The sequence below is a fragment of the Salvelinus fontinalis genome, chromosome 2 (genome assembly GCF_029448725.1).
Source record: "Salvelinus fontinalis isolate EN_2023a chromosome 2, ASM2944872v1, whole genome shotgun sequence".
In the NCBI taxonomy this organism is placed as follows: Eukaryota; Metazoa; Chordata; class Actinopteri; order Salmoniformes; family Salmonidae; genus Salvelinus; species Salvelinus fontinalis.
Window position 1 is genome coordinate 95,274,990 of NC_074666.1, and position 16,387 is coordinate 95,291,376.

Here is a 16,387-nt window from a genome sequence, read left to right on the forward strand (position 1 = left end):
AACCCTGGGGAGAGAACACACAGTTATTACAGGAGGAGAGAGAACACACGGTTATTACAGGAGGAGAGAGAACACACGGTTATTACAGGAGGAGAGAGAACACAACCCTGGGGAGAGAACACACAGTTATTACAGGAGGAGAGAGAACACAACCCTGGGGAGAGAACACACAGTTATTACAGGAGGAGAGAGAACACAACCCTGGGGAGAGAACACACGGTTATTACAGGAGGAGAGAGAACACAACCCTGTGGAGAGAACACATGGTTATTACAGGAGGAGAGAGAACACAACCCTGGGGAGAGAAGACACGGTTATTACAGGAGGAGAGAGAACACAACCCTGGGGAGAGAACACACAGTTATTACAGGAGGAGAGAGAACACAACCCTGTGGAGAGAACACATGGTTATTACAGGAGGAGAGAGAACACAACCCTGGGGAGAGAACACACAGTTATTACAGGAGGAGAGAGAACACAACCCTGGGGAGAGAACATACAGTTATTACAGGAGGAGAGAGAACACAACCCTGTGGAGAGAACACACAGTTAATACAGGAGGAGAGAGAACACAACCCTGTGGAGAGAACACACAGTTAATACAGGAGGAGAGAGAACACAACCCTGGGGAGAGAACACACGGTTATTACAGGAGGAGAGAGAACACAACCCTGGGGAGAGAACACACAGTTATTACAGGAGGAGAGAGAACACAACCCTGGGGAGAGAACACACGGTTATTACAGGAGGAGAGAGAACACAACCCTGGGGAGAGAACACACGGTTATTACAGGAGGAGAGAACACAACCCTGGGGAGAGAACACACAGTTATTACAGGAGGAGAGAGAACACAACCCTGGGGAGAGAAGACACAGTTAATACAGGAGGAGAGAGAACACAACCCTGGGGAGAGAACACACAGTTATTACAGGAGGAGAGAGAACACAACCCTGGGGAGAGAACACACAGTTATTACAGGAGGGGAGAGAACACAACCCTGGGGAGAGAACACACAGTTATTACAGGAGGGGAGAGAACACAACCCTGGGGAGAGAAGACACAGTTATTACAGGAGGAGAGAGAACACAACCCTGGGGAGAGAAGACACAGTTATTACAGGAGGAGAGAGAACACAACCCTGGGGAGAGAAGACACGGTTAATACAGGAGGAGAGAACACAACCCTGGGGAGAGAAGACACAGTTATTACAGGAGGAGAGAGAGAACACAACCCTGGGGAGAGAAGACACAGTTATTACAGGAGGAGAGAGAACACAACCCTGGGGAGAGAACACACAGTTATTACAGGAGGAGAGAGAACACAACCCTGGGGAGAGAACACACAGTTATTACAGGAGGAGAGAGAACACAACCCTGGGGAGAGAACACACAGTTATTACAGGAGGAGAGAGAACACAACCCTGGGGAGAGAACACACGGTTATTACAGGAGGAGAGAGAACACAACCCTGGAGAGAGAACACACAGTTATTACAGGAGGAGAGAGAACACAACCCTGGGGAGAGAAGACACAGTTATTACAGGAGGAGAGAGAACACAACCCTGGGGAGAGAAGACACGGTTATTACAGGAGGAGAGAGAACACAACCCTGGGGAGAGAACACACAGTTATTACAGGAGGGGAGAGAACACAACCCTGGGGAGAGAACACACAGTTATTACAGGAGGAGAGAGAACACAACCCTGGGGAGAGAAGACACAGTTATTACAGGAGGAGAGAGAACACAACCCTGGGGAGAGAAGACACGGTTATTACAGGAGGAGAGAGAACACAACCCTGGGGAGAGAACACACAGTTATTACAGGAGGAGAGAGAACACAACCCTGGGGAGAGAACACACAGTTATTACAGGAGGAGAGAGAACACAACCCTGGGGAGAGAACACACAGTTATTACAGGAGGAGAGAGAACACACAGTTATTACAGGAGGAGAGAGAACACAACCCTGGGGAGAGAAGACACGGTTATTACAGGAGGAGAGAGAACACACAGTTATTACAGGAGGAGAGAGAACACAACCCTGGGGAGAGAACACACAGTTATTACAGGAGGAGAGAGAACACAACCCTGGGGAGAGAAGACACGGTTATTACAGGAGGAGAGAGAACACAACCCTGGGGAGAGAACACACAGTTATTACAGGAGGAGAGAGAACACAACCCTGGGGAGAGAACACACAGTTATTACGGGAGGAGAGAGAACACAACCCTGGAGAGAGAACACACAGTTATTACAGGAGGAGAGAGAACACAACCCTGGGGAGAGAACACACAGTTATTACAGGAGGAGAGAGAACACAACCCTGGGGAGAGAGAACACACGGTTATTACAGGAGGAGAGAGAACACAACCCTGGGGAGAGAACACACAGTTAATACAGGAGGAGAGAGAACACAACCCTGGGGAGAGAAGACACAGTTATTACAGGAGGAGAGAGAACACAACCCTGGGGAGAGAACACACAGTTAATACAGGAGGAGAGAGAACACAACCCTGGGGAGAGAACACACAGTTATTACAGGAGGAGAGAGAACACAAACCTGGAGAGAGAACACACAGTTAATACAGGAGGAGAGAGAACACAACCCTGGGGAGAGAAGACACAGTTATTACAGGAGGAGAGAGAACACAACCCTGGGGAGAGAAGACACAGTTAATACAGGAGGAGAGAGAACACAACCCTGGAGAGAGAAGACACAGTTATTACAGGAGGAGAGAGAACACAACCCTGGGGAGAGAACACACGGTTATTACAGGAGGAGAGAGAACACAACCCTGGGGAGAGAAGACACAGTTAATACAGGAGGAGAGAGAACACAACCCTGGAGAGAGAACACACAGTTATTACAGGAGGAGAGAGAACACAACCCTGGGGAGAGAACACACGGTTATTACAGGAGGAGAGAGAACACAACCCTGTGGAGAGAAGACACAGTTAATACAGGAGGAGAGAGAACACAACCCTGGGGAGAGAAGACACAGTTAATACAGGAGGAGAGAGAACACAACCCTGGGGAGAGAACACACAGTTATTACAGGAGGAGAGAGAACACAACCCTGGGGAGAGAACACACGGTTATTACAGGAGGGGAGAGAACACAACCCTGGGGAGAGAAGACACAGTTAATACAGGAGGAGAGAGAACACAACCCTGGGGAGAGAACACACAGTTATTACAGGAGGGGAGAGAGAACACAACCCTGGGGAGAGAAGACACGGTTATTACAGGAGGAGAGAGAACACAACCCTGGGGAGAGAACACACGGTTATTACAGGAGGGGAGAGAGAACACAACCCTGGGGAGAGAAGACACAGTTAATACAGGAGGAGAGAGAACACAACCCTGGGGAGAGAACACACGGTTAATACAGGAGGAGAGAGAACACAACCCTGGGGAGAGAACACACAGTTATTACAGGAGGGGAGAGAACAAAACGACTAAATACAAGACAGTTGGATTAAACAGGTTCAGGTTCCACTAGATGTTGGAACATTGCTGCGGGGACTTGCTTCCATTCAGCCACAAGAGCATTTAGTGAGGTCAGGGCACTGATGTTGGGCGATTAGGTCTGGCTCGCAGTCGGCGTTCCAATTCATCCCAAAGGTGTTCGATGGGGTTGAGGTCAGGGCTCTGTGCAGGCCAGTCAAGTTCTTCCACACCGATCTCGACAAACCATTTCTGTATGGACCTCGCTTTGTGCACGGGGGCATTGTCATGCTGAAACAGGAAAGGGCCTTTCCCCAAACTGTTGCCACAAAGTTGGAAGCACAGAATAGTCTAGAATGTCATTGTATGCTGTAGCGTTTAGATTTCCCTTCACTGGAACTAAGGGGCCCGAACCATGAAAAACAGCCCCAGACCATTATTCCTCCTCCACCAAACTTTACAGTTGGCACTTTGCATTCAGGCAGGTAGTGTTCTCCTGGCATCCGCCAAACCCAGAATCCTCCGTCAGACTGTCAGATGGTGAAGTGTGATTCATCACTCCAGAGAACGTGTTTCCACTGCTCCAGAGTCCAATGGCGGCGAGCTTTACACCACTCCAGCCGACGCTTGGCATTGCGCATGGTGATCTTAGGCTTGTGTGCGGCTGCTCGGCCATGGAAACCCATTTCATGAAGCTCCCGACCAACAGTTGTTGTGCTGACGTTGCTTCCAGAGGCAGTTTGGAACTCGGTAGTGAGTGTTGCAACCGAGGACAGAAATGTTACACGCTTCAGCGGCCCCATTCTGTGAGCGTGTTGAACGTCACTGAGCTCTTCAGCGGCCCCATTCTGTGAGCGTGTTGAACGTCACTGAGCTCTTCAGCGGCCCCATTCTGTGAGCGTGTTGAACGTCACTGAGCTCTTCAGCGGCCCCATTCTGTGAGCGTGTTGAACGTCACTGAGCTCTTCAGCGGCCCCATTCTGTGAGCGTGTTGAACGTCACTGAGCTCTTCAGCGGCCCCATTCTGTGAGCGTGTTGAACGTCACTGAGCTCTTCAGCGGCCCCATTCTGTGAGCGTGTTGAACGTCACTGAGCTCTTCAGCGGCCCCATTCTGTGAGCGTGTTGAACGTCACTGAGCTCTTCAGCGGCCCCATTCTGTGAGCGTGTTGAACGTCACTGAGCTCTTCAGCGGCCCCATTCTGTGAGCGTGTTGAACGTCACTGAGCTCTTCAGTAAGGCCATTCTACTGCCAATGTTTGTCTATGGAGATTGCATGGCTGTGTGCTCGGTTTTATACACCTGTCAGCAACGGGTGTGGCTGAAATAGCCGAAACCACTAATTTGAAAGGTTTTCCATATATATATATAGAATAGTATCTCTATGGTAAGGGTGAGGGTTAAGGGTCGGGGTTAAGGGTCGGGGTATATATATATATGGGTTGGGCTAGATTTAGTTGTATGTTTTACCTGAAGGGTTGGGCTAGATTTAGTTGTAGGATTTACCTGAGGGGCTAGATTTAGTTGTAGGATTTACCTGAGGGGCTAGATTTAGTTGTATGTTTTACCTGAAGGGTTGGGAGGCGTCTCTCTGATGGTGTGTAGGACCTTCATGTCTCTGATGTTGTGGATGTACAGAGACTCCTCCAGACATACTATCAGCCTCTGGAACACACAAACCCCTGTCATCATCACACTGGAACACACAAACTCCTGTCATCATCACACTGGAACACACAAACTCCTGTCATCATCACTCTGGAACACACAAACCCCTGTCATCATCACACTGGAACACACAAACTCCTGTCATCATCACACTGGAACACACAAACTCCTGTCATCATCACTCTGGAACACACAAACTCCTGTCATCATCACATTGGAACACACAAACTCCTGTCATCATCACACTGGAACACACAAACTCCTGTCATCATCACACTGGAACACACAAACTCCTGTCATCATCACACTGGAACACACAAACTCCTGTCATCATCACACTGGAACACACAAACTGCTGTCATCATCACACTGGAACACACAAACTCCTGCTCATCATCACACTGGAACACACAAACTCCTGTCATCATCACACTGGAACACACAAACTCCTGTCATCATCACTCTGGAACACACAAACTCCTGTCATCATCACACTGGAACACACAAACTCCTGTCATCATCACACTGGAACACACAAACTCCTGTCATCATCACACTGGAACACACAAACTCCTGTCATCATCACACTGGAACACACAAACTCCTGTCATCATCACACTGGAACACACAAACTCCTGTCATCATCACACTGGAACACAAAAACTCCTGTCATCATCACACTGGAACACACAAACTCCTGTCATCATCACACTGGAACACACAAACTGCTGTCATCATCACACTGGAACACACAAACTCCTGTCATCATCACACTGGAACACACAAACCCCTGTCATCATCACACTGGAACACACAAACTGCTGTCATCACACTGGAACACACAAACTCCTGTCATCATCACACTGGAACACACAAACTCCTGTCATCATCACACTGGAACACACAAACTCCTGCTCATGATCACACTGGAACACACAAACTCCTGTCATCATCACTCTGGAACACACAAACTCCTGCTCATGATCACACTGGAACACACAAACTCCTGTCATCATCACACTGGAACACACAAACTCCTGCTCATGATCACACTGGAACACACAAACTCCTGTCATCATCACACTGGAACACACAAACTCCTGCTCATGATCACACTGGAACACACAAACTCCTGTCATCATCACACTGGAACACACAAACTCCTGTCATCATCACACTGGAACACACAAACTCCTGTCATCATCACACTGGAACACACAAACTCCTGTCATCATCACACTGGAACACACAAACTCCTGTCATCATCACACTGGAACACACAAACTCCTGTCATCATCACACTGGAACACAAAAACTCCTGTCATCATCACACTGGAACACACAAACTCCTGTCATCATCACACTGGAACACACAAACTCCTGTCATCATCACACTGGAACACACAAACTCCTGTCATCATCACACTGGAACACACAAACTCCTGTCATCATCACACTGGAACACACAAACTCCTGTCATCATCACACTGGAACACAAAAACTCCTGTCATCATCACACTGGAACACACAAACTCCTGTCATCATCACACTGGAACACACAAACTGCTGTCATCATCACACTGGAACACACAAACTCCTGTCATCATCACACTGGAACACACAAACCCCTGTCATCATCACACTGGAACACACAAACTGCTGTCATCACACTGGAACACACAAACTCCTGTCATCATCACACTGGAACACACAAACTCCTGTCATCATCACACTGGAACACACAAACTCCTGCTCATGATCACACTGGAACACACAAACTCCTGTCATCATCACTCTGGAACACACAAACTCCTGCTCATGATCACACTGGAACACACAAACTCCTGTCATCATCACACTGGAACACACAAACTCCTGCTCATGATCACACTGGAACACACAAACTCCTGTCATCATCACACTGGAACACACAAACTCCTGCTCATGATCACACTGGAACACACAAACTCCTGTCATCATCACACTGGAACACACAAACTCCTGTCATCATCACACTGGAACACACAAACTCCTGTCATCATCACACTGGAACACACAAACTCCTGTCATCATCACACTGGAACACACAAACTCCTGTCATCATCACACTGGAACACACAAACTCCTGTCATCATCACACTGGAACACAAAAACTCCTGTCATCATCACACTGGAACACACAAACTCCTGTCATCATCACACTGGAACACACAAACTGCTGTCATCATCACACTGGAACACACAAACTCCTGTCATCATCACACTGGAACACACAAACCCCTGTCATCATCACACTGGAACACACAAACTGCTGTCATCACACTGGAACACACAAACTCCTGTCATCATCACACTGGAACACACAAACTCCTGTCATCATCACACTGGAACACACAAACTCCTGCTCATGATCACACTGGAACACACAAACTCCTGTCATCATCACTCTGGAACACACAAACTCCTGCTCATGATCACACTGGAACACACAAACTCCTGTCATCATCACACTGGAACACACAAACTCCTGCTCATGATCACACTGGAACACACAAACTCCTGTCATCATCACTCTGGAACACACAAACTCCTGCTCATGATCACACTGGAACACACAAACTCCTGTCATCATCACACTGGAACACACAAACTCCTGTCATCATCACACTGGAACACACAAACTCCTGCTCATCATCACACTGGAACACACAAACTCCTGCTCATGATCACACTGGAACACACAAACTCCTGTCATCATCACACTGGAACACACAAACTCCTGTCATCATCACACTGGAACACACAAACTCCTGCTCATGATCACACAAACTCCTGCTCATGATCACACGAACACACAAACTCCTGCTCATGATCACACTGGAACACACAAACTCCTGTCATCATCACACTGGAACACACAAACTCCTGTCATCATCACACTGGAACACACAAACTCCTGTCATCATCACACTGGAACACACAAACTCCTGCTCATGATCACACTGGAACACACCAACTCCTGCTCATGATCACACTGGAACACACAAACTCCCGTCATCATCACACTGGAACACACAAACTCCTGTCATCATCACACTGGAACACACAAACTCCTGTCATCATCACACTGGAACACACAAACTCCTGTCATCATCACACTGGAACACACAAACCCCTGTCATCATCACACTGGAACACACAAACTGCTGTCATCACACTGGAACACACAAACTCCTGTCATCATCACACTGGAACACACAAACTCCTGCCATCATCACACTGGAACACACAAACTCCTGCTCATGATCACACTGGAACACACAAACCCCTGTCATCATCACACTGGAACACACAAACTGCTGTCATCATCACACTGGAACACACAAACTCCTGTCATCATCACACTGGAACACACAAACCCCTGTCATCATCACACTGGAACACACAAACTGCTGTCATCACACTGGAACACACAAACTCCTGTCATCATCACACTGGAACACACAAACTCCTGTCATCATCACACTGGAACACACAAACTCCTGCTCATGATCACACTGGAACACACAAACTCCTGTCATCATCACTCTGGAACACACAAACTCCTGCTCATGATCACACTGGAACACACAAACTCCTGTCATCATCACACTGGAACACACAAACTCCTGCTCATGATCACACTGGAACACACAAACTCCTGTCATCATCACACTGGAACACACAAACTCCTGCTCATGATCACACTGGAACACACAAACTCCTGTCATCATCACACTGGAACACACAAACTCCTGTCATCATCACACTGGAACACACAAACTCCTGTCATCATCACACTGGAACACACAAACTCCTGTCATCATCACACTGGAACACACAAACTCCTGTCATCATCACACTGGAACACACAAACTCCTGTCATCATCACACTGGAACACAAAAACTCCTGTCATCATCACACTGGAACACACAAACTCCTGTCATCATCACACTGGAACACACAAACTGCTGTCATCATCACACTGGAACACACAAACTCCTGTCATCATCACACTGGAACACACAAACCCCTGTCATCATCACACTGGAACACACAAACTGCTGTCATCACACTGGAACACACAAACTCCTGTCATCATCACACTGGAACACACAAACTCCTGTCATCATCACACTGGAACACACAAACTCCTGCTCATGATCACACTGGAACACACAAACTCCTGTCATCATCACTCTGGAACACACAAACTCCTGCTCATGATCACACTGGAACACACAAACTCCTGTCATCATCACACTGGAACACACAAACTCCTGCTCATGATCACACTGGAACACACAAACTCCTGTCATCATCACTCTGGAACACACAAACTCCTGCTCATGATCACACTGGAACACACAAACTCCTGTCATCATCACACTGGAACACACAAACTCCTGTCATCATCACACTGGAACACACAAACTCCTGCTCATCATCACACTGGAACACACAAACTCCTGCTCATGATCACACTGGAACACACAAACTCCTGTCATCATCACACTGGAACACACAAACTCCTGTCATCATCACACTGGAACACACAAACTCCTGCTCATGATCACACAAACTCCTGCTCATGATCACACGAACACACAAACTCCTGCTCATGATCACACTGGAACACACAAACTCCTGTCATCATCACACTGGAACACACAAACTCCTGTCATCATCACACTGGAACACACAAACTCCTGTCATCATCACACTGGAACACACAAACTCCTGCTCATGATCACACTGGAACACACCAACTCCTGCTCATGATCACACTGGAACACACAAACTCCCGTCATCATCACACTGGAACACACAAACTCCTGTCATCATCACACTGGAACACACAAACTCCTGTCATCATCACACTGGAACACACAAACTCCTGTCATCATCACACTGGAACACACAAACCCCTGTCATCATCACACTGGAACACACAAACTGCTGTCATCACACTGGAACACACAAACTCCTGTCATCATCACACTGGAACACACAAACTCCTGCCATCATCACACTGGAACACACAAACTCCTGCTCATGATCACACTGGAACACACAAACTCCTGTCATCATCACTCTGGAACACACAAACTCCTGCTCATGATCACACTGGAACACACAAACTCCTGTCATCATCACACTGGAACACACAAACTCCTGCTCATGATCACACTGGAACACACAAACTCCTGTCATCATCACACTGGAACACACAAACTCCTGCTCATGATCACACTGGAACACACAAACTCCTGTCATCATCACACTGGAACACACAAACTCCTGTCATCATCACACTGGAACACACAAACTCCTGCTCATCATCACACTGGAACACACAAACTCCTGCTCATCATCACTCTGGAACACACAAACTCCTGTCATCATCACAGTGGAACACACAAACTCCTGTCATCATCACACTGGAACACACAAACTCCTGCTCATGATCACACAAACTCCTGCTCATGATCACACGAACACACAAACTCCTGCTCATGATCACACTGGAACACACAAACTCCTGTCATCATCACACTGGAACACACAAACTCCTGTCATCATCACACTGGAACACACAAACTCCTGTCATCATCACACTGGAACACACAAACTCCTGTCATCATCACACTGGAACACACAAACTCCTGTCATCATCACACTGGAACACACAAACTCCTGTCATCATCACACTGGAACACACAAAGTCCTGTCATCATCACACTGGAACACACAAACTCCTGTCATCATCACACTGGAACACACAAACTCCCGTCATCATCACACTGGAACACACAAACTCATGTCATCATCACACTGGAACACACAAACTCCTGTCATCATCACACTGTAACACACAAACTCCTGTCATCATCACACTGGAACACACAAACTCCTGTCATCATCACACTGGAACACACAAATTCCTGCTCATCATCACACTGGAACACACAAACTCCTGTCATCATCACACTGGAACACACAAACTCCTGTCATCATCACACTGGAACACACAAACTCCTGTCATGACACAGATCACTGGGTGTGTTACCCGTCTGTTGTAACTAGGAGTTTAACACACCTGTCTTCAGTGTTGTAGCTAGGAGTTTAACACACCTGTCTTCAGTGTTGTAACTAGGAGTTTAACACACCTGTCTTCAGTGTTGTAGCTAGGAGTTTAACACACCTGTCTTCAGTGTTGTAGCTAGGAATTTAACACACCTGTCTTCAGTGTTGTAGCTAGGAGTTTAACACACCTGTCTTCAGGGTTGTAGAGTTTAACACACCTGTCTTCAGTGTTGTAGAGTTTAACACACCTGTCTTCAGTGTTGTAGCTAGGAGTTTAACACACCTGTCTTCAGTGTTGTAGCTAGGAGTTTAACACACCTGTCTTCAGTGTTGTAACTAGGAGTTTAACACACCTGTCTTCAGTGTTGTAGCTAGGAGTTTAACACACCTGTCTTCGGGGTTGTAGAGTTTAACACACCTGTCTTCAGTGTTGTAGCTAGGAGTTTAACACACCTGTCTTCAGGGTTGTAGAGTTTAACACACCTGTCTTCAGTGTTGTAGCTAGGAGTTTAACACACCTGTCTTCAGTGTTGTAGCTAGGAGTTTAACACACCTGTCTTCAGTGTTGTAGCTAGGAGTTTAACACACCTGTCTTCAGTGTTGTAGCTAGGAGTTTAACACACCTGTCTTCAGTGTTGTAGCTAGGAGTTTAACACACCTGTCTTCAGTGTTGTAGCTAGGAGTTTAACACACCTGTCTTCAGTGTTGTAACTAGGAGTTTAACACACCTGTCTTCAGTGTTGTAACTAGGAGTTTAACACACCTGTCTTCAGTGTTGTAACTAGGAGTTTAACACACCTGTCTTCAGTGTTGTAGCTAGGAGTTTAACACACCTGTCTTCAGTGTTGTAGCTAGGAGTTTAACACACCTGTCTTCAGTGTTGTAACTAGGAGTTTAACACACCTGTCTTCAGTGTTGTAACTAGGAGTTTAACACACCTGTCTTCAGTGTTGTAACTAGGAGTTTAACACACCTGTCTTCAGTGTTGTAGCTAGGAGTTTAACACACCTGTCTTCAGGGTTGTAACTAGGAGTTTAACACACCTGTCTTCAGTGTTGTAGCTAGGAGTTTAACACACCTGTCTTCAGTGTTGTAGCTAGGAGTTTAACACACCTGTCTTCAGTGTTGTAACTAGGAGTTTAACACACCTGGGCTTTATCTAGCCTGCCTTGTTTACAGTCTCTTCTGTGGAAGTCTGTTTTACGGGGCTTTATCTAGCCTGCCTTGTTTACAGTCCCTACTGTGGAAGTCTGTTTTACGGGGCTTTATCTAGCCTGCCTTGTTTACAGTCTCTTCTGTGGAAGTCTGTTTTACGGGGCTTTATCTAGCCTTTCTTGTTTACAGTCTCTTCTGTGGAAGTATGTTTTACGGGGCTTTATCTAGCCTGCCTTGTTTACAGTCTCTTCTGTGGAAGTATGTTATACTGGGCTTTATCTAGCCTGCCTTGTTTACAGTCTCTTCTGTGGAAGTATGTTATACTGGGCTTTATCTAGCCTGCCTTGTTTACAGTCTCTTCTGTGGAAGTCTGTTATACGGGGCTTTATCTAGCCTGCCTTGTTTACAGTCTCTTCGGTGGAAGTCTGTTTTACGGGGCTTTATCTAGCCTGCCTTGTTTACAGTCTCTTCTGTGGAAGTCTGTTATACCGGGATTTATCTAGCCTGCCTTGTTTACAGTCCCTACTGTGGAAGTCTGTTTTACGGGGCTTTATCTAGCCTGCCTTGTTTACAGTCTCTTCTGTGGAAGTCTGTTTTACGGGGCTTTATCTAGCCTTTCTTGTTTACAGTCTCTTCTGTGGAAGTATGTTTTACGGGGCTTTATCTAGCCTGCCTTGTTTACAGTCTCTTCTGTGGAAGTATGTTATACTGGGCTTTATCTAGCCTGCCTTGTTTACAGTCTCTTCTGTGGAAGTATGTTATACTGGGCTTTATCTAGCCTGCCTTGTTTACAGTCTCTTCTGTGGAAGTCTGTTATACTGGGCTTTATCTAACCTGCCTTGTTTACAGTCTCTTCTGTGGAAGTATGTTATACTGGGCTTTATCTAGCCTGCCTTGTTTACAGTCTCTTCTGTGGAAGTCTGTTTTACTGGGCTTTATCTAGCCTGCCTTGTTTACAGTCTCTTCTGTGGAAGTCTGTTATACTGGGCTTTATCTAACCTGCCTTGTTTACAGTCTCTTCTGTGGAAGTATGTTATACTGGGCTTTATCTAACCTGCCTTGTTTACAGTCTCTTCTGTGGAAGTCTGTTTTACTGGGCTTTATCTAGCCTGCCTTGTTTACAGTCTCTTCTGTGGAAGTCTGTTATACTGGGCTTTATCTAACCTGCCTTGTTTACAGTCTCTTCTGTGGAAGTATGTTATACTGGGCTTTATCTAACCTGCCTTGTTTACAGTCTCTTCTGTGGAAGTCTGTTTTACTGGGCTTTATCTAGCCTGCCTTGTTTACAGTCTCTTCTGTGGAAGTCTGTTTTACGGGGCTTTATCTAGCCTGCCTTGTTTACAGTCTCTTCTGTGGAAGTCTGTTATACTGGGCTTTATCTAACCTGCCTTGTTTACAGTCTCTTCTGTGGAAGTCTGTTATACGGGGCTTTATCTAACCTGCCTTGTTTACAGTCTCTTCTGTGGAAGTCTGTTTTACGGGGCTTTATCTAACCTGCCTTGTTTACAGTCTCTTCTGTGGAAGTCTGTTATACTGGGCTTTATCTAGCCTGCCTTGTTTACAGTCTCTTCTGTGGAAGTCTGTTATACGGGGCTTTATCTAGCCCTGTATCCTGTGCATGTGACACATTTGATTTGTCACACACACAAGATACAGAAGGTGTAGTGAAATGGTTTCTTGCATAGTAGAGATATTTTGTTTTAGCTAGCTAGCTAAACAATGAATCATAATCCCAACTCATAACATTACTAGCCTGCATGAACCTGCAGGTAGCTAACCAACCAGGTTCAAATGTTAGCTAGCTAGCTAACATTAAGCTATAACTACCAATGCAAATGGCTCAGATACAAATAATATTACTACACAAATCATACACGTAACGTTAGCTAGCGAGCCAGCGAGCTAATGAAAATAACTGACAAAATCAGAAATGTATAATATCTGAAAACAATCCAGAAGGCATTTCTGCCCAAAAAACATTTAGATTTTTATTTTTTAAGTTGAAATGTGTCTCCTGTGACGCCCGGCCTAGTTTCCTGAAACGAGTCACATATGAAATCTTCTCCACACGGAGGACATTCATGTTGGCTTTTGACATTTTTTTCGGCCTCGTTCTCCTCCAACTGTAGTTGAAGTTCCATATTAAAAGGTGTGTGTGTGTGTGTGTGTGTGTGTGTGTGTGTCTGTGTGTTCCTACCTGTCTGTTGAGCTTGACAGCCAGGATAGTGTTGCTGTAACTATAGTTACAGATCTCCGTTCCCTTCTTGAAGTGACAGACCTTCAGCTTCCGAGGAGCCTTCAGACTGACGATCGCCACCAGACTACTGCTGAAGAGACGCTCTACAATACACACATCCTCTGTGTCCGCTGCACATGCACACACACACACAGACACGCAGACACACACACACACGCAGACACACACCATTACTACCAAACAGTATAACCCTGTTGCTGGATGACTGGATGGACTGTGAGTGGAATACATATCTGTAGTAGTATAGTGATACTACATATTATAGTGATCCTACATTAACAGTGATACTACATATTATAGTGATCCTACATTAACAGATGACTGTATGGACTGTGAGTGGAATACATATCTGTAGTAGTATAGTGATAGTACATATTATAGTGATCCTACATTAACAGTGGGGACGATGACTGTATGGACTGTGAGTAGAATACATATCTGTAGTTCATGTACAGAGCCTTCGGAAAGTATTCAGACCCCTTGACTTTTTACACATTTTGTTACGTTACAGCCTTATTCTAAAATGGATTACATTTTCCCCTCAATCTTAACAAAATACCCCATAATGAGAAAGCAAAAACTTTTATTTTCTTTATACATTTTCGCTAACTTAGCGAAAACTGTTTTTTAGAAATGTTTGCAAATTTATGAAAAATAAAAACATTTCTTTAGCATTGAAGGTCCCCAAGAACACATTGGCCTCCATCATTCTTAAATGGAAGAAGTTTGGAACCTCCAAGACTCTTCCTAGAGCTGGCCACCCGACCAATCGGGGGAGAAGGGCCTTGGTCAGGGAGGTGACCAAGAAGCCGATAGTCACTCTGACAGAGCTCCAGAGTTCCTCTGTGGAGATGGGAGAACCTTCCAGAAGGACAACCATCTCTGCAGCACTCCACCAATCAGGCCTTTATGGTAGAGTGGCCAGACGGAAGCCACTCCTCAGTAAAAGTCACATGACAGTCCGCTTGGAGTTTGCCAAAAGGCTCCTAAAGGACTCTCAGACCATGAGAAACAAGATTCTCTGGTCTGATGAAACCAAGATTGAACTCTTTGGCCTGATTGCCAAGCGTCACGTCTGGAGGAAACCTGGCACCATCCCTACGGTGAAGCATGGTGGTGGCAGCATCATGCTGTGGGGATGTTTTTCAGCGGCAGGGGCTGGGAGACTAGTCAGGATCGAGGGAAAGATGAACGGAGCAAAGTACAGAGAGATCCTTGATGAAAACCTGCTCCAGAGCGCTCAGGGCCTAAGACTGGGGAGAAGGTTCACCTTCCAACAGGACAACGACCCTAAGCACACAGCCAAGACAACGCAGGAGTGGCTTCGGGACAAGTCTCTGAATGTCCTTGAGTGGCCCAACCAGAGCCCGGACTTGAACCCGATCAAACACCACTGGAGAGACCTGAAAATAGCTGTGCAGCAACGCTCCCCATCCAACCTGACAGAGCTTGAGAGGATCTGCAGAGAAGAATGGGAGAAACTCCCCAAATACAGGTGTGCCAAGCTTGTAGCTTCATACCCAAGAAGACTCAAGGCTGTAATCGCTGCCAAAGGTTCTTCAACAAAGTACTGAGTAAAGGGTCTGAATACTTATGTAAATTATTTTGATAAATTATCAACATTTCTAAAAACTAGTTTTTGTTTCATCATTATGGGGTATTGTGATGTCATTATGTGGTATTGTGATGTCATTATGGGGTATTGTGATGTCATTATGGGGTATTGTGATGTCAT

The 16,387-nt window shown here is 46.1% G+C and overlaps 1 protein-coding gene across 14 annotated transcripts in view; it reads right to left on the minus strand.

Annotated features, from left to right (window-relative positions):
- The window catches only part of wipi2 (WD repeat domain, phosphoinositide interacting 2), a 55,764-nt gene that overhangs the window by 32,538 nt on the left and 6,839 nt on the right, over positions 1 to 16,387 (minus strand). For all 14 annotated transcript variants that reach the window (XR_008755925.1, XR_008755928.1, XR_008755926.1 and 11 more), the window contains exons 3-4: positions 14,593 to 14,762; positions 5,014 to 5,110 (exon numbers count right to left, since the gene is read on the minus strand). Coding sequence is in view for 1 of the 14 variants with exons in the window: in XM_055896358.1 (XP_055752333.1) it covers positions 5,014 to 5,110; positions 14,593 to 14,762 (267 nt within the window). In the remaining 13 variants the exon portion in view is untranslated. The remainder of the gene's footprint in view (positions 1 to 5,013; positions 5,111 to 14,592; positions 14,763 to 16,387) is intronic.